At 35.0% G+C, this 16,905-nt stretch overlaps 2 protein-coding genes across 10 annotated transcripts; both read left to right on the plus strand.

Moving 5' to 3' along the window:
• The first annotated feature begins 520 nt into the window (after positions 1 to 520).
• On the plus strand, positions 521 to 4,523 carry LOC131159657 (uncharacterized). Of its 6 annotated transcripts, XM_058114724.1 has the most exons (4): positions 691 to 992; positions 1,167 to 1,208; positions 3,085 to 3,193; positions 3,478 to 4,523. In XM_058114724.1, exon 4 carries the CDS (start codon positions 3,490 to 3,492, stop codon positions 4,258 to 4,260), a length of 771 nt encoding a protein of 256 aa, XP_057970707.1. In that variant the 5' UTR covers positions 691 to 992; positions 1,167 to 1,208; positions 3,085 to 3,193; positions 3,478 to 3,489; the 3' UTR covers positions 4,261 to 4,523. The 6 variants fall into 6 exon arrangements, with proteins under 6 accessions (XP_057970702.1, XP_057970705.1, XP_057970706.1 ...); XM_058114722.1 differs by lacking the exon at positions 3,085 to 3,193 and having other exon boundaries at positions 652 to 992; XM_058114723.1 differs by lacking the exon at positions 1,167 to 1,208 and having other exon boundaries at positions 660 to 992.
• Positions 4,524 to 6,430: 1,907 nt separating this feature from the next.
• LOC131159659 (probable arabinosyltransferase ARAD1) lies at positions 6,431 to 14,771 on the plus strand. Of its 4 annotated transcripts, XR_009137847.1 has the most exons (10): positions 6,436 to 7,006; positions 7,945 to 8,118; positions 9,559 to 9,716; positions 9,803 to 9,950; positions 11,475 to 11,590; positions 11,690 to 11,828; positions 12,960 to 13,070; positions 13,532 to 13,600; positions 13,792 to 14,021; positions 14,543 to 14,771. XR_009137847.1 is itself a non-coding variant. In XM_058114725.1 (9 exons), the coding sequence occupies exons 1-9, from the start codon at positions 6,536 to 6,538 to the stop codon at positions 13,918 to 13,920; spliced, it is 1,515 nt and encodes a 504-aa protein (XP_057970708.1). In that variant the 5' UTR covers positions 6,431 to 6,535; the 3' UTR covers positions 13,921 to 14,308. The 4 variants fall into 4 exon arrangements, 3 of the variants coding, with proteins under 3 accessions (XP_057970708.1, XP_057970710.1, XP_057970709.1); XM_058114725.1 differs by lacking the exon at positions 14,543 to 14,771 and having other exon boundaries at positions 6,431 to 7,006; positions 13,792 to 14,308; XM_058114726.1 differs by lacking the exon at positions 14,543 to 14,771 and having other exon boundaries at positions 13,532 to 13,661; positions 13,792 to 13,928.
• The last annotated feature ends 2,134 nt before the right edge of the window (positions 14,772 to 16,905 follow it).

Raw genomic sequence — 16,905 nt, forward strand, 5'->3', positions numbered from 1 at the left:
AATACATTTTTTGAGGAGACGTCTCTCTCTCTTTCTCTCTCTCTCTCTCACAGTAATTTTTAGAATTTATACTGAATAACTTTTAATTTGTCACTAACCATTAGATGAAATGTTAGAAATCCATCTCTTTAGGCCTTGCTTGAAACATTTGTCGTCAAAATGTGAGACATGTATATGTTCCTACTAACTTTAGATGGACATCGAGCATTCAAAGAATGGTGGACCAAAGTTTTGAAGAGCGAAATTGATTTTATTTTTTATGGCAATTTAAGAAATGTTCCTTATTTTTTTTAATAAATTTGTTCAGGAAATATCTATTTCTAGATAAATTTTAAGAGAGAAGGCCTAAGAAATGTTAGACACTGAAAAAATAAATTAATGAAAATTTTGTAGTTAGCCAACTTATTAAGTTAATAAAAATAAAGATTCAAACTATATTGAACAAATCATGCCTTTACAAGCTTGAAATTTGAATTTAGATTTAAGTTCTATAAATTTGGACAAAATGCAGCGTGGTAGTGTATTAATTTATTCTCAAATTAACAAAAATTCAAATCTAAATTCCAAAGTTCATCTTTTCAAACACCAACATATTTTTAGAATAAAAAATTTAATTCTTTTTAAAAATAATTGATGCCCTAAACTCTAATTATTTGTTTATATTATAATTTATGGTCTGTCTGGAAACCTGTTGGAGTTCTGCACATTGGTGTATAGAAATCTAACTACACCGTTTGGGATCACATTTAATAAGAGCCTGAATTTTGAATTTGGGTGACATTCGAGGGAATCTGATGCGCGGAAGCGCAATCCATGAATTTCAAAGGCTCTTAACCCAAAAATTTGGATTTGTGTCTTGAATTTGATCCCGAACACGCTTCTCTTCTTCCTCCCGCCGCCGTCGAAGCTCCTTTCTTAATCCCCGATTTCTCCTTCTGGACACAATCTTGCTGAAGCTACAACGAGCTCGTTGGAGCTGTGTCTGCCTTCAGGTATAGATTTTTCATTACCTTCTGCTTCATATTTTCCGCCTTATCCTCCTCCTCCTCCTCCTCTTCTTCCTCTCTCTCGTCAAAAAAATCGTGAAGATCTCCTTTCGTGGTAAATTAGCGTGCAGTGTGTATCTTCTTCACCTGATGGTAATTTCATACTTTTCTTTTGATTAGTTTGTAGAATATGAAGAAATCAACAAACAACAGAGCATAATAGTAAGTTGCTATACATGTTATCCAATCCATGTAGGGCAGCAATTGTGGCGCCTTCATTCCAACCCATGTATATGTATTTTTGTGAAATGGTGCTCGAGTTCAATCTGCATTCGTGTGATGTTGTAGTGGTTGTGTGACGCTTGATCTTCAGGTGTTTGTGTAAATGCCCCAGTGGGCTATGTTTGCACTGGTCTTAGGGTGCATGATTTGGTGTAGGTGTGTGTCTTATTGCGTGTGTTTGAAACTGCAACGGATGGGGGGAGGAAATTGGTTCCCTTCCTATTGTATTGGCCATGGTTATTTGTGGGTATTTTTCTGGATTTCTTCTGTATAGTTTTGAATTATATTTGGGACGTTGGTGGCTCTTCCCTCACGTGTCTTACTAGTTATTGTTGATTTATGGAGGGAGGAGCCAAGGTTGGCCCAGTTGCACATAGATCCTGGATTCCAATTTGTTCCACTAGTCATCCTGCCAATTTTTGAGTTACATAAGAGGGGAATTTTGGGAAAATTTGGAGTTTTTGATGACTAGGGATGGCAGTTGGCAATTTGGTAAATTGCACTGGCTGTCTGGTGGTGAACTATGGGCCAAGTTGCAGTCGGGTTTGAAACTTCAGTTTTTGTACTGGTGGTCCTACAACATCTAGTGAGTCAATGGTTCCTGCATTGCACACGTGAAAGCTGGGGATCAAGCAGCAGGTAGCATCTGGATTTGGGGCACTCGATTGCAATAGGGTAGTATTTCACACCAGTTCCTATATATTCAGTTTAGCTAACAACATTAATTAAGATACTTTTGCTTTTAGATAACTGTTTTGAGGACTTTGAATCTAAATGACTGTTCTCTGTATTTATGAATTTATTAGAGGACTTTGAGGAATAAAATACTTGGTTACTAAACTTTTAAAAAATGTTTTACATTGTGTGCTATGATATAAATTTTTTCTAGTCGAGTCACTAAAGCTGTTGTTGTTACTAATTAAATGCTCACAGCAGGTTGGACCACCTGGTCACCTGATAGCATGTGGATTTTGTGTGGTGACTAGTGTCATGAGACAAGCTTGTTCAGGGTTGTGAATGTGTTATTGTGGTAAACGATGTATACTTTCCGTTGACTAGTTAAACAAGAGTGTTTTAGCTAGTGCTGCACAGTCTTTCACAAGGAATTGTTCTGCCCATGACAGACTGGACGTGTTGATGTGCAGGATCCATAGGGAAAGTAAGGAACGCAGTTGGAGAAGCCATACCTGAGCACCTATTGTACCATATTCATTCATTTTTTCTCCTTTTTCATCTTTAAAAATTGTCAACACAATATTTGAAGAAGGATAAATTGGATTTTCTTGTGAGAAGGAGAGCATTTTTGAGAGAAATCTGCGAAGGAGGGCCACACAGATTTATACAGTCAAATTTAATAAATTATAAAGGGACTCTTAAAAGCGGGTTTGGGCCAAATGGACAAAGGTAGTTTTCCTTTCTCAAAAAGGAAGCTTGGGTCTTGATGCCGAGGGTAACTTTCTCTTTCTCAAAAAGGAGATGAGGACCCAAGTGCTCTAGGGGCCAGAATGACTTTCTCAAAAAGGGGAGCTTGGGGCTTGAATTGGCTCAAGGCTGGGGGATTTTTCTCTTCTGACAAAATGAGCTGAGGGCTCGAATTGGCTGAGTGCTAGAATGGCTTCTCAGAGTTTCGAGTTGCAAATCCCCCCAAAAAAAAAGGAAAAGAAAAAAAACAACTTGTATTTAAGAGATTATACTCTCAGTTGAACTATGCCTTTTGTTTCAAGTTCTTAAGCGTTAGCTACATGATTTGCATGTTTAATTTTTTTTTACCTTCATGAGGGTTCTTGACTTCGAATCATTCACATGGACTTTAAAGCTAGCAATGCGTTATTAGACTGTGACATGAACCCAAAAACCTTTGGGCTAGCAAGAATCTTTGGAGGAAATGAAGGTGATGCTAATACTTCTAAAATTGTCAGAAACTGGTAAGTAAATTCATTTATTTTGTTTCATTCCCCATGACTAATTATAGTTTAATAGCAAGTCTTCTTTTTAAGAAAAATTTCACATTCTTGTGACAACAATATGGCTTAATAAATTTGTAGTATTTTGGCTTGCATAAACTTACTCTGCTTCTCTCGAGGCCAAAATCTACTTGAGGTCCCATTATTCTTCAATTTTAACTTATTAATTACCTTTCACTTATTTTCATTTGCTTGTGTCCATCAATCAGTGTTTAAAACCTTTCTGCAACCTCTTCTCTTTGCAGGTTTGATGCAAAATGTCCCCAAGAGCTGCCCAAATCCGCCTTGTCAGTATGCATCCTGAAGTTTATGAGCCATGTGATGATTCTTTTGCGCTAGTTGATGCACTATTAGCTGATCGAACTAAACTGATAGAGCATCATCCAACATTGTGCATGGAAGTGGGTAGTGGTAGTGGTTATGTTATTACTTCCCTTGCTCTTATGCTCAGAAAGGAGGCTCCTAGAGCTCAGTATTTTGCAACTGATATCAATCCGCATGCCATGGAAGTGACACGAAAGACACTGGAAGCACATGGTGTTCATGCAGAATTGGTAGCCACAGATATTGCGTCGGGACTGGACAGGAGACTCGCAGGATTGGTGGATGTGATGGTTGTGAACCCACCATATGTGCCAACCCCTGAGGATGAAGTGGGACGTCATGGGATTGCATCTGCATGGGCTGGAGGAGAGAATGGCCGAAGCGTTATTGATAAGATATTGCCTGTAGCTGACAATCTTTTGTCAGACAGGGGCTGGTTGTACATGGTCACCCTTTCTGCAAATGATCCTTCACAGATCTGCCGTCAAATGGGAGAGAAGGGTTACGCAGCTAAAATTGTTGTCCAGAGATCGACAGAGGAAGAGAGTCTTCATGTTATCAAGTTTTGGCGTGATGGTACCCAATCAATGGCAAAGGAAATGTCAAACACGAACAACACAGTATTTAGAGGGGTCCTGGAATCTGTTCGCTCGCAATTTCCTCAATTATTGTTCTGGAGCAATGGCCATGACAACAACAGCTGACAAATGGAAGGGTAGAGGTTTCCTTGATTATCTCACCTGCCAAAGCTATATCATTTCATTCCTCTGAAAAAAAAAGCATTCGGTAAAATATGATTCATTTATCAACGATTTTTGTAATTTTTTGTTTTGACAAATATGTTCACTAAAAGTCTTATGATTGCTTCTCTTAATCAAAGTGAGGGCCTTGGCCAGACACTTGACATTTTTGTGTTTATTTTTGCTAAAAGTTTCCTTAATGACATTTTACTTCCCACGTGACAAAATCAAGTTTATTCAGCACAATTTCTCTGTGTATAGTGGGCAACCTATATTTTTGCTAAAAATATTCTCAACTACTTAATAGCTATGTAGTTTCATTCACAAAATTCCTTTTCAGTAAACATATTTAATTTTGCTGGCGGCTTTTGCAGTTTTTTGCAGCAATGGCATCTGGCTCTGAAATTGGTTGTATTTGCATAATAGTTCATGCAGTTTTTAGGGATTTTTTTAGCCTCCTAGGATGCATTTTGTTTTTGTGGATTGGTCATGTTGGTCAGGTTATTCCTTAGTTTCCTTTTGGTGCAACAAAAATGTGGAATAGGACTAACCAGGACCATTTTCATGGTGGCTGGTCTTGCCTTCCTCATGAGTTAGGAGGGGTTGAGCAGTAAAATACTGAACTGTCCTTGTTTTTTTGGTCTTTTTAAATGAAATTGTTCTTTTCATCAAGGATGTTTTGGTCTTTTGAATGACTAGCCTGTCCTTTATAAGTGATAATTTAGACATAAAATATAATAAGTAGCATAGCTGTTGAAGTCCAATATTATTGACTATAGTTTAGCACTTCAGCTTTGCAAACTATGGCCATAAAAACCGTGGCACCCTTAATCACCAAGCAGGATTAAAAACTATATGAAACTAATTATACTAATATATATCTAGGGCAAGTACTACACGTGCAAACTCACGACACAAAAGAAGGATCAGAGTGTTAGTATTTTCTAACTACTATCGTAGTTTTTTTAGGCAATTTTTTGAGATTTTAATGTTCCTCCGTTGTTCTCAAATAGGGTTGGAATCGAAAGATACCGTTTGCATTTTCAGGCTTGTGTCGATGGAAGACATCGTCTCTTCTTAAGCTATCATTGATAAAAAATATCGAGTCATGGGGATCATGTTCACTAAACATGGTTTTTATGAGTGCAATGTTTGTGTTAATAGCATTTCCATTTTTTACTGTCATCTATTGATATGAAAACTTTACTAAATTATTTTATGCTACTAAAAATGATGCCCATATCATTCCACAGAAATAAATAGACTTTAACGGCTTTAGTGATGACTTATATAGCTTTAAGCATCGATAGTTATTATTGTTAGTATCTTCTTTAATTACCACAATAATGAAACATACGAAGCCTCTTGGGGATTGTATTTGTTTCTCGGGAAGCCTATTATTTACTTGCCTTGCCAATGCTCATTGAAAATCAATTTCTAAATAGGATTGTTTTATTCACTACTTCTGCAATGTTTAACGGCAATAAGATTTCCTTTTTCCTAAAATTGTGTTATTAAATACAATTTATCGCAAAATTTTCAATTTTTATCTAATTAAATTAGGTTAAAAAATACTGGCCTTGCCTAAGGTCCGACAAAAAAAAGGTGCAATCTTTTCTTAAGGTGTGATAAAAAAAAATGTAATTTTTTTTTAATAGTTTAAAACTCTCATGGATCTTTTCTTAGATTTAATTTTAAGACACTTATATTCCCTCTCGGCTTGCACTTTTGCAAATCTCAGAAAGATTCATCAAATTTTGGAAATTGTCCAAGGTATTCGTGTCATTTTGTTAAATTTCAAAGAAGGTCCATTAAATTTTGTAAAACACTAAAATATTTATATAAATCAATTAATCAAATTAGAATATTAGTTAATTTGAAGACCATGTCTCGAGTTTGATGGAGTTTAAGTAGGGAGGTATGATGATTTATAGGAATGAAAATGTGATTGGAGGTGAAAATAGTGTGGATGTTAATCCAATTAATTAATAGTTTAATTCAATTTATTTTCATTATTTCTTTAGATCTTTATTTTTTAAGTCTTTGAGCACATTTTTTGTTTACAGAAAATAATAAAATAACTAAATAACTAAATAAATATATATATAGTTTCTCTGGAAGCCTGAAAGGTTCGCAATGCTTATTCTTCATAGCGTTCGGAACGGTACGACGTAATTTGCAGAATTGCAGGTGCCTAAGAAATTGTAGCGAGAGGAACTCAAAGCTCAGAGAGAGAGGGATGGCAGGAAGGCATTTGTATTCAATTGGAAGCCCTAGATCCAAATCCCCCACCATCCTCTTTGTCTGTCTCTCTCTTCTCACTCTCTTCTTCATCTTCCTCTTCTCCTTTTCTATTTCTCCTTCCCAAAACCCTAACCTCAGACCCGAGCGCTCCTTCGTAGCCTCACTCGAGCACTTCCTCGCCTCTGGTTCTCGCAGATCTCGTAGGGTTCCTGACGACACGGTGGTTTCTGGTGCTGAAGATTCCGTGACAAAGCTCGATGATTTGATGTGGAGGAGAGAGAGTGAGAAGTTCCGCGAAGATTCGTACTACCCGGCTTTGTCACTGGCGCCGTCGCCCCTTCGGGTTTATGTATACGAAATGCCTTCCAAATTCACCTACGATTTGCTGTGGTTGTTTAGGAATACGTACAGAGACACCTCGAATCTCACCTCTAATGGCAGCCCCGTTCATCGCTTGATCGAACAGGTATTTAGGTTCTGTAATTGTTTTTCTCACAGAGAATTTTATTTCCTTTTCGGTATTACGATATTTAGATTGAATGTTTTTCTTATTTTATGTTATTATTAAAGGGCCATTATTTTTGAGCATTTTTTTGGGATTATAAGAATTGAAATCTATGCAGTTTTGCTTCAGAACGCAAGAAAACTGCTTTGGATTTTGGAGTTGCTAACCAGATAAATATTTCTTTCCAGAACTAAATGTTGGTCGGAGCATTGTTTGAATCTTGGAAATGAAATATTTCATTAGGCTGCATTTCTGATTGGACATTGGATTCCAAATGCGGACTTTAGAATCCTGCTTTTACTGTAAATTTGCCGGCCATGTGGTTTTGAATATTTATTGAAAATTTGCTTGCATATGAACCTGCAAAATAATGCAATTCCAGTTAGGCCTTTTTAAATTATCGTTCTAAAACTCATTTCATGCTACGTATAGTGTGAGCTTTTGAGATATAGTGGTATTTTTATTAGTAAATTGATACTCATGCTATTATAATCTAAATGTAATTATGTTCAGATTTTTTATGCTTTTATGTGCATATATGATTGGAGATTAGACACATTTAGTTTATTCTCAAATGCTGAATTTAATTTTTTAAAGCTTCATTTGATTGTTGAGAGGTGTCAAGGTCTAGGGAGAAAAAGAATTTGAAGTTTAAGCTTAAATTTTCATTCAGGGAAACCCAAGAAAAATAAATACAGCTTCCCAACTTGCAGAATACAGTTATTTTTTGGTTTGATAGCCAATGTATCTTCTCTCTCTCTCTGATATCTTATATAGCAGAAAAACATACATAGTAGATTAATAGGCAAATAGTTCCCTGCTGCTTTGAAATGTTGTTAATATATTATTTTTGTTAGTCAAATGACGTGTGGAGCATTAATTTACAATTGTCAATGCAGCATTCTATTGACTACTGGTTGTGGGCTGATTTGATTGCTCCGGAATCAGAAAGGCTTCTAAAAAATGTTATAAGAGTTCACCATCAGGAAGAGGCAGACCTATTTTACATTCCATTCTTCACAACCATCAGCTTCTTCTTGTTGGAGAAGCAGCAATGCAAGGCACTTTACAGGGTGTGAGTGCACTTCCAAGGTTTATGTTCAGTCTGCATGGTTTTTTTGCTTTATATTCCTCTGTGTTTGTTAATGTCATTTAACTGCTTCAACTTTTTGTAACTGGAAAGGAATGTGATGTTATATCATCAGCCCACTTTCAGTCCATTTTCGTACTTACTCTTCACTTGTCCAGAAAAATTAAAACGAAAAAAAAAAAAATACTTTTGTGATACTGAGCTTGACAAATCCTGATCCCAAGTACACGGGTTCAGTCGCCTGAATTTTATTTTATTTTCCAATTTGCTCTTTATGTGTTTCTGCTATAAAGTTGGTCTGCACTTTGGGCTAAAAAATTCATGAGCTGGATGAAGCATGTTGACCTTAAGTTGAATTTGGTATACCCTGCAGGTTTGATCCAAACTATCATTTATTAAAAAAAAATATTAAAAAAAAAAAAATAAATTAAAAGAACTATTGGAGCAGATGTGGAAGTGTAAACAAGACTCTATCTGTGAATGTTGTTCAAGCATAGTTTATTATGTTTGATCCAATATCATCATTTATCAAGTTGCAGTAATTAGTGTTTTGTTCCATTTTAACAATGTGTCAAAATGGTTCAAGCATTAATTTCTAGGTTAGGTTAACTTCATAAATTAGTAAGTTTCAGAAGAATCATACTAGGTAATTAGTCTTTGTATTGATGCTATAGCTTAGTACTTTGCAGTTTCTATCTTTTTTGTTCTGTTAAGTTGATTGTCTTTAGCTGGATTGGAAAATGGGAGGATTAGAATCTTTTCCATGAGAGTTTTGTTTTTAAGATGATATTCTCATGTCATAAAATCATACTTTCTGAATATATACTCTAGAATTAGTCATCGTTTTGTCGTGGCTGAAGAAAATTATGTGAAGGATTGAGGAGCTCAACCCAAATCTTAAAATATGTGAAGAATTAAGGAATTTATGCCAATGTCCACACATGCTTGTTCATTTATTGTTTGATAATTGATACAAAGACATCAATGAATACATGTGGTCTAGCCATCAACACTAATATGACGTGTCTATCTATTTATACGTGTGGTCTATCCGTCTGCACGGATATAATCCCTTCATTTGTTTATCAGTTCATCAGTTATTCCCTTATTCATGATTGCATACTCTCTGAGTCATTATTGAGTGTTGAGTAAATGTCTATTAGGGATTAATTAAAAACTTGTGTGAACACATAGTATGAACACCTGCAATGTACACAATCAGAATTTTGGTAATCAATACCTTTATATCATCCCTAGATTGTCTTCATTATTTTTTATTTGGCATTTGAGGATTTGTTTGAATGGCTTTTAGAATCTGTTGTATCTCTTGCAACTAGACTGGATGTGTGGTTTTATATATATATTCTGTTAAGTTTGTCAAATTTGCTTATGCATTCTGAAGAGCTTTTACTCATGCTTGTAGGAGGCTTTGAAGTGGGTGACAGATCAGCCTGCTTGGAAGCGGTCTGAAGGAAGGGACCACATACTTCCAGTTCATCATCCCTGGTCCTTCAAGTCTGTTCGAAGATTTATGAAGAATGCGATTTGGCTGTTACCAGACATGGACTCTACAGGGAACTGGTCTTTATCTGCCTGACATTGCTAATACTTCTTTAGAAGTCCATTCCTCACTTTAGGTGCTCTTGTAACTTATTTCAATATTTCAGGTACAAGCCTGGACAAGTTTGGCTTGAGAAAGACCTGATACTTCCTTATGTCCCTAATGTTGATTTATGTGATGCAAAATGCTTATCGGAGAGTGAACCAATGAGAAGGACTTTGTTGTTTTTTCGTGGAAGGCTTAAAAGAAATGCTGTAAGAATTTTGGCCAAAACTAATTGCTGAATTTCCTTGAGGTTATTTTGGTTGAGTCATGCCAAACCTTTTGGATATGTGAAAAACGTATTCTCATCAAGTCATCTGGATGGGCCTGGGAGTGAGATTTGGCTGGGGTCTGGGCTTTTAGGTGTTTTGTTTTTATGTTTTTTCGTCCTTTCTTTTTTTTTTTTTTTTTGGCGGCCATTGTTGGACTTCCTGAGATTTGATTATGGTTGCAATTACAATAGAGTTACTTCTGTATATCTTTCAGATACTTGATCTGATATTTTGTATTGCGGTTTGAAGCATTGAATAATGATCAGTTATGTTAAATTATGGCACAAAAGATAATTTGGTGTGGCGGGGGCACTTCAGTGGTGTGATAGTGAGGGATGTTGGGTGGGAAACACAACATATGGCACTTGATTATAGTACTTTATCATTTATTTAGCTTCCTGTTATGTTTAGGAATCCTACTTATTTGACCCGCATATTTTGTGCATGGTTTATTGCTTAGTGGCTTTTGTATTTTGTGTGTCACCATTCTGTAATGCTTGGACCAGACCTTCTCATTGATTCATTATTTTCTTGAGCCACTAATTTTATCACAAAAGAGCATGTGCGTGTATTATTTTCCATTTATCAAATATGCGTACTTAAGAAAAGTCAGAACACTAGAAGCATGTGTTCTTGAAAATGTTGTTGGCTGTCTTAGTAGACTTGCAACTGCTTTTTGCACTATTGGGTTGTATTATGCCATTAATCTTGAAATATTTGTTATCACCTAGTTGCATACTTGTATATGGAATTGCCTTCATCTGTAGTGGCCTTCACAGATCCTGCTTGCATTGTAATTGGGTTGCATTTTGTTTGAAGTTCATTGTCGGAATTTTTTTAGACTTAGGTTAGGTGGCTATAAGTCTAGATTCTGTAAATGAATCCTCTTATCTTGGGCAAATTGTAGCATTCTCTGGGTTCATCCACACCTTTTTGATTTCTCTGAAAGGTGTTATGAATTAACAAGTATGATCATATTCTGGAATTTGAAAAAAAAACCTACCTAGGCCATCACTTTGGAGTTTATTCGGAGCCTGGATATGGAAATTAGCTGGTCTCCGTATTTAATCATATTTTGCAGGCTGTTGGCATAAAGTTTTAGTCAATCATATTTTTTTATCCAGATGGTTTGACACCCTCTTGGTGTACAATGATGAATAATAAATATTGAGGCAACAAAAGGAAAGCAAACATTTGTTGAACCAATGAGTTCATTTCTTTATGTATTTTTCTTTGGAATGCAAAGAACATTATCCAAGAAGATTATGTCCATCAATTAGATGGTTTTATTGTTTCATTCTTTTGATCTCTTGCATTAGTGATCTTCTGATTGTTAGTGGGGAGAAGGTTCCTTTGCATTCTCTGTAATGAAAAGATAACTACGCATTTGTCTCGAACAGTTATTTTGCTAGTGCTTATTCCATCCAAGGAGTAGTTGCTAAGTTTATGGTATTCTACATGCAGGGAGGAAAGATACGTGCTAAACTTGTGGCTGAACTAAGTGGTGCAGAGGATGTTGTTATCGAGGAGGGTACTGCTGGAGAGGGAGGGAAAGAAGCTGCTCAAAATGGCATGCGCAAGTAGAAAAAATGCAGATGCTCCTTTTATTATTTCTTTTCAAATGAATTCAGCTCTGGTTTGCATTAGTAAATTTGTTCTGCTGCTTCCTTTCTTATCAGGTCTATCTTTTGCCTAAGTCCAGCTGGTGACACTCCATCATCTGCTAGGTTGTTCGATGCTATTGTTAGTGGATGCATACCTGTTATCCTTAGTGATGAACTAGAGCTTCCTTTTGAAGGCATACTTGATTATCGTAAGGTATATGCATTTTTTTAACCTGTGTCTAAGTTTTTTCTTTCATTTTGCGTATCTTGGAAAATGAAGTGATTAGTTTAATGAGAAAATATTTATAGTAGTCTCCCCAAAACAGCCATTCTCATAAGACCCTTATTGTTTCAAAAATCTATATCACCATACTGAATCTAGTGTGAAGGAAGGAATGATGATAGGAAGTTGGCTACTTAGGTAAATCAGTTCCTTCGCTAAAAGACCTGCCTGCCCTGTTGAGGGATATCTTTCAAGAGCACTTCTTGATAAATATGAAGAGAATTCGGTTGTAGCTAGGAGTAAAGCCATGTTCATTTGTGGAACAAATTTTAATATTCCATTCCCAAATTTTCAAATAATTATAAAAATGCTACCTTTTTATTTACCAGTTTCTCAAATTTGTATAGGAAAGTTGGAAAACATCTTTCTATTGTTTGCCAAATTTCCTATATAAATCCTGAAAAGCTGGAAAACAAGGTGACATTTTTGTAATTATTTGGAAATCCTGTGTATCTGTTTTCCATGCATAAACGGTCCCCAACCTTTTTTTTTTTTTGTGCTTTTTTGGGGGTGGGAATGGAAGATGAGTTTCAAATGTCACAGTTAAATGAATGCAATGCCTTTTATTTAGTTTAAAATTAGTAAAAATGTATCCAAATCATGGATCTGCTAGTATGATTTAAAGTTTGATTTTGTTCATTATATCTGTCTCAGATCTACGAGAGTATGATTTAAAATTTGTTTTTGTACCATATATTTTACTTGTATGTGATTATGTTGGTTGTACTTGAATTTCTAAGCGCATCACTTGCTCCACTGTTACATTCATCTGTTCTGCTGCTGCTAGGCAGAAGGCTTCTATGGGAGCTCAAGCTGGGCAGCCACTCTATAGCTCAAGAAGTAACTTTTTGATTTAGTATGCAAGGTGGCATGTTGAGATAACTTAAGTTTTGTTGATTAAAGTATTGACTATGTTGTTGCTAATTTCTCCATCAATAGGTATAAATGACCAAATGGTCAGCATACTAAATTTAAATTGACTTCTTATATAGTTATTATGTATGTTGCAAATAAGCTATGGTAATGAGTAGTTGCTAAGCTTTCGTGTTTTCTTGAATACAGATAGTTCTGTTTGTTTCTTCCAGTGATGCCATGCAACCAGGTTGGCTTTTGACATTTCTTAGGAGCATTAGTCCTTCTCGGATACAAGAAATGAGGAGGAACCTAGCCAAGGTTTGTGACTACAAAAAAGTGATAGAAAACTTCTGACTTAGCGCTGCTGTTTGAATGTCTTTTTTTAAATAGCTGGAAGCTTGTTGAACTTCATCTTTTGATCTACTTAGTGATGATGCTCTCCTGCAGTGTCACCCATCAGCTTCCAAATCATTTTCTTAATTTATTATCTCTTTTCATCTCATCAATATTCGTTTAGTAGCTTTCGTGAAATTTCTCATTATTATCCTTCATAACTTAGCCATTGCTTTGCAATGACAGATTTTGTTAGTCATTCATTTCTTGCAGTTTTCAAGGCATTTCCATAATTTAAGTTTTTTGTTTTTGTTTTTGTTTTTATTTTTGTTTTTTTGCATCCAATCAATATTCATTTAGTAGCTTTCGTGTTATTTCTTATTATTACCCTTCATAGCTTAGCGATTGCTTTGCAGCAACTGATTTTATTATTTATTTTCTTGCAGTTTTCAAGGCATTTTGTTTATTCAAGTCCAGCTCAGCCAGTTGGTCCAGAAGATTTAGTGTGGAGAATGGTCTCTCTCTCTCTCTTCTCTGTGTGTGCGTTTTCGCTATAGACTGGTATGCCAAGCATGGGTATGTTGTTGAAGTATGACATCTTCAGTACTGGCATACTGGCAATATCAAAAGCTTTCTAATCCATACTAGTCAATTTGAACCCTTTATTGGCTGCTATGTTTATTTGTTTCTTCATTTTATGCACCAGATGGCAGGCAAACTTGTGAACATTAAGCTCCACACCCGGCGATCGCAGCGTGTTGTGAAAGATTCCAGAAGACTCTGTACCTGTGAGTGCAGGCGTGCCAATTCCACAACTTCAACTCCTCTCTCTTGATCACTTGCTGCCACTGTTGCTTCAATATGCTTTCATTGTTGGTGAAAGATTGCTTTCTTTGCTCGTCCGATGATGCAAATCAATCTCAGCAAATTACTTCTGTAATCTCCTCATTATCTTTGTCTCGCTGATGCTAGATTCTGTAAGCTGCCAGTTTTTGAAGGTCGCTTCTCTCTTGATTATGTAAAAGAGGAACCGATTCACTCATGGTGTTCCTTCTTTTCTTTTTGTGCAATAAATTATTTTTGCCATCATTGTCTTTCCTTTTGCGTTGTTTCGTTTTTAATGTTCTTCTAGACTTTATTTATGATGCATTATCAATGTATATACTCAAAATGTTCTGTTTATATTAGAATGCTTCTAATCAAAGTAGACTTCTTTTTCCCCCCTACATTGCTTTCTAAATTTGAAGAGAAAAAAAAGTGAATTCGATATATTTTTTAAATTAATCTTGAGCATAGCTATGTTCGATTCGTTTTAAGATTGTTTGATAAACATTACACTGCTCTCAAGATCTTCATCTTTCAGTTTAAATTATCTATTTTTGTTTTTCAGTTTAAACTGTTCGCAAGGATAACAGTTTTTATTTTTGTTGTTCGTATCTTTGTTGATTTGTTTTTAGGTGCAGAACAAGGGGTCGGAGGAATAGCCAATCAGCCGAAGTTATTGAGATTTTTTCGTGTCGCAAAACACACCGAGGCAGTGTTTGTTGGATTATTTTTATAAAAACAAGATATTTCAATTATTATAATTTTAACCATTGTTTTATAAATTAATTCAATACTGATTGTAGTTATAATCTTTATTAGTTTTGCTATTATTATTTACAGTTATACAAATTATATATTAAATGTACGAGGCAAATTTATAATATTAATTATTTTACTTTATACACAGTTTAATATTTGTGTAACCACAATATTTTCATATAATATGGAACATCGTGATCATTGAAATCACCCGACTTTTTCATACTCAATAAATTCAAACAAACTATGGGTTTAAATATCGCTTGTGAGAATTTCTTATAATACAAATATTTATATATAATTTTTAAGGTTTGAATCCTCTACTACAATATTATACATAATCACATATGTCCACTGCTCGCGAGTGTTAAGATCCGTTGTCACATGTTTTATATATAAACATCGAACACAAATACATTTAGTGAATACTCCCCTCCCTTAGAGTGCAAAAGAGTGACTTAGTTACTGTGGGGGGCAGTAGAAGGGGTAGGGATAGACCTAAAATAATTTGGGAGGAGATAGTAAGGATTTAATGTCTTTGAATCTATCAAAAGAAATGGTCCATAATCGCATAAATTGGCGGAAAAGGATTCATATAGCCGACCCCACTTAGTGGGATTTTTTTGTTGTTTTGTTGTTTATGTAACTTTGCAATTAATTATAACAGAAAAAATTAACTATAAAATTCAAGCACGTGATGGTTCCACATAGGTAAGAACATTAGCTTGGTTGGTTCGGCCAAATTCGGTTAATTAATCGATTTAATCGGAATTTTCGGTTAATGAGAATTGTTAACCGAATCGAGGGGTCTCACTGAACCGAATCGAACTCGAATGAATTACATTTTCGGGTAATTCAATTAATTGAATTTAACCGAATTAATTTGAAATTAATTAATAAAATATAATATAATTGTAGATTTTTTACCAATTCCACCTTAATTAAGCACCTCATCTATTAATTTTATTAATAAAAATGATATTTTGCTATTGAACTATAAGAGTAGAATTAAAACTGTTACATCTGCTCTTAACATATACTAACTTATATTTAAATTTTAATTAGTTTTTAAATTAATTATTTCGATTAACTGAATTAACATTCCTCTTAATTGAACCGATTAACCAAACTGAACGAGCCGAATAATTTCGTTCGATTAATTAAGGTTTCCACGAATTATGCTCACTCCTAGATCTACATTCAAATAAGTTCTTTTTTTTTTTTTTTTTTTTGAAAATTCACTAATTTGTTGCACACAGTCTTCCCCCACACATACAAACTAGCATAGAATTCGTGCATGTTATGTAGAAGGCTACTTAATATAATATTACAACATTAATAGGGCAAAAATACACCCTAGCATAGCAAGAATATTCAACAGGGAAACCATTAGTTGCCCTTAAAAGTGTAATTCTAACGGATTGTGAACATTCTCGACAAAATACTGAGGGCAATTGGCTCCAAAAAATAGAACTTCTATAGAAATGGGATGGGATTTTTACAGCTAATTTATGGAAGAGATGAGAATAAGGTGTCCACGTTTCATGAGAATCTTTTTATTCTTAAGAATGTGAACATTCTTGCCACCTCAAATTCTCATGTTTAAACAAATATGGAAATAAAATGTGTAGGTAAAAAGTTGTTACACTAATTATAATATATAAGTTGAAGCAGATGGTGAGAAGTAAGGCGTAGATTCAATATAGATGAACAAGTGCAGATGCATAGAGTGCAATTTATGCAAAAGTAGTAAGCAATTAAGTAGGTTGGGAGTAAACATGAGTCAAAACAATAAATTGTAAAGCAACACAATCCACTTAACTAAAACCAAAATTCAAAGAGTTGCCTTAGGAGCGATGAAGACTCTAAGCCCGGATGGGCTGCCCTATGCGGTGTGAAGACCAAGACCATAATAATAATAATAATAATAATAATTTATTATAAAAGATGCAAGAAAATAAATAAAAATGAGACGAAAATTTACATGATTCGACTATACCTACTCTTCGAATGGATGAAATCAAAATTTCACTATTTCGGAAGGAATTATAAGATGATATGGAATCGGCCTTACACGAAATATCAGAACCGACCTTGTACAAGATATCTAACTTCTTTTTATCTCTCTTCTTTTTTCTATATACCTACTTACTTCAAACATATATATGTGTATACAAGCATGCAATGTGCATATCAAATGAGAAAGGGAAAGTGCCCTTTTCTAGAGCAATAAGGA

Source organism: Malania oleifera, chromosome 7 (genome assembly GCF_029873635.1).
Source record: "Malania oleifera isolate guangnan ecotype guangnan chromosome 7, ASM2987363v1, whole genome shotgun sequence".
Classification (NCBI taxonomy): domain Eukaryota; kingdom Viridiplantae; phylum Streptophyta; class Magnoliopsida; order Santalales; family Ximeniaceae; genus Malania; species Malania oleifera.

Coding starts and splice junctions, on each gene's coding strand:
- LOC131159657 (XM_058114719.1), top strand. CDS start 3,490: ATGTCCCCAAGAGCTGCCCAAATCCGCCTTGTCAGTATGCATCCTGAA.
- LOC131159659 (XM_058114725.1), top strand. CDS start 6,536: ATGGCAGGAAGGCATTTGTATTCAATTGGAAGCCCTAGATCCAAATCC. Junction 9,951..11,474: donor GAAGGCTTAAAAGAAATGCT/GTAAGAATTTTG, acceptor TTCTACATGCAG/GGAGGAAAGATACGTGCTAA. Junction 11,591..11,689: donor GCTCAAAATGGCATGCGCAA/GTAGAAAAAATG, acceptor CTTTCTTATCAG/GTCTATCTTTTGCCTAAGTC.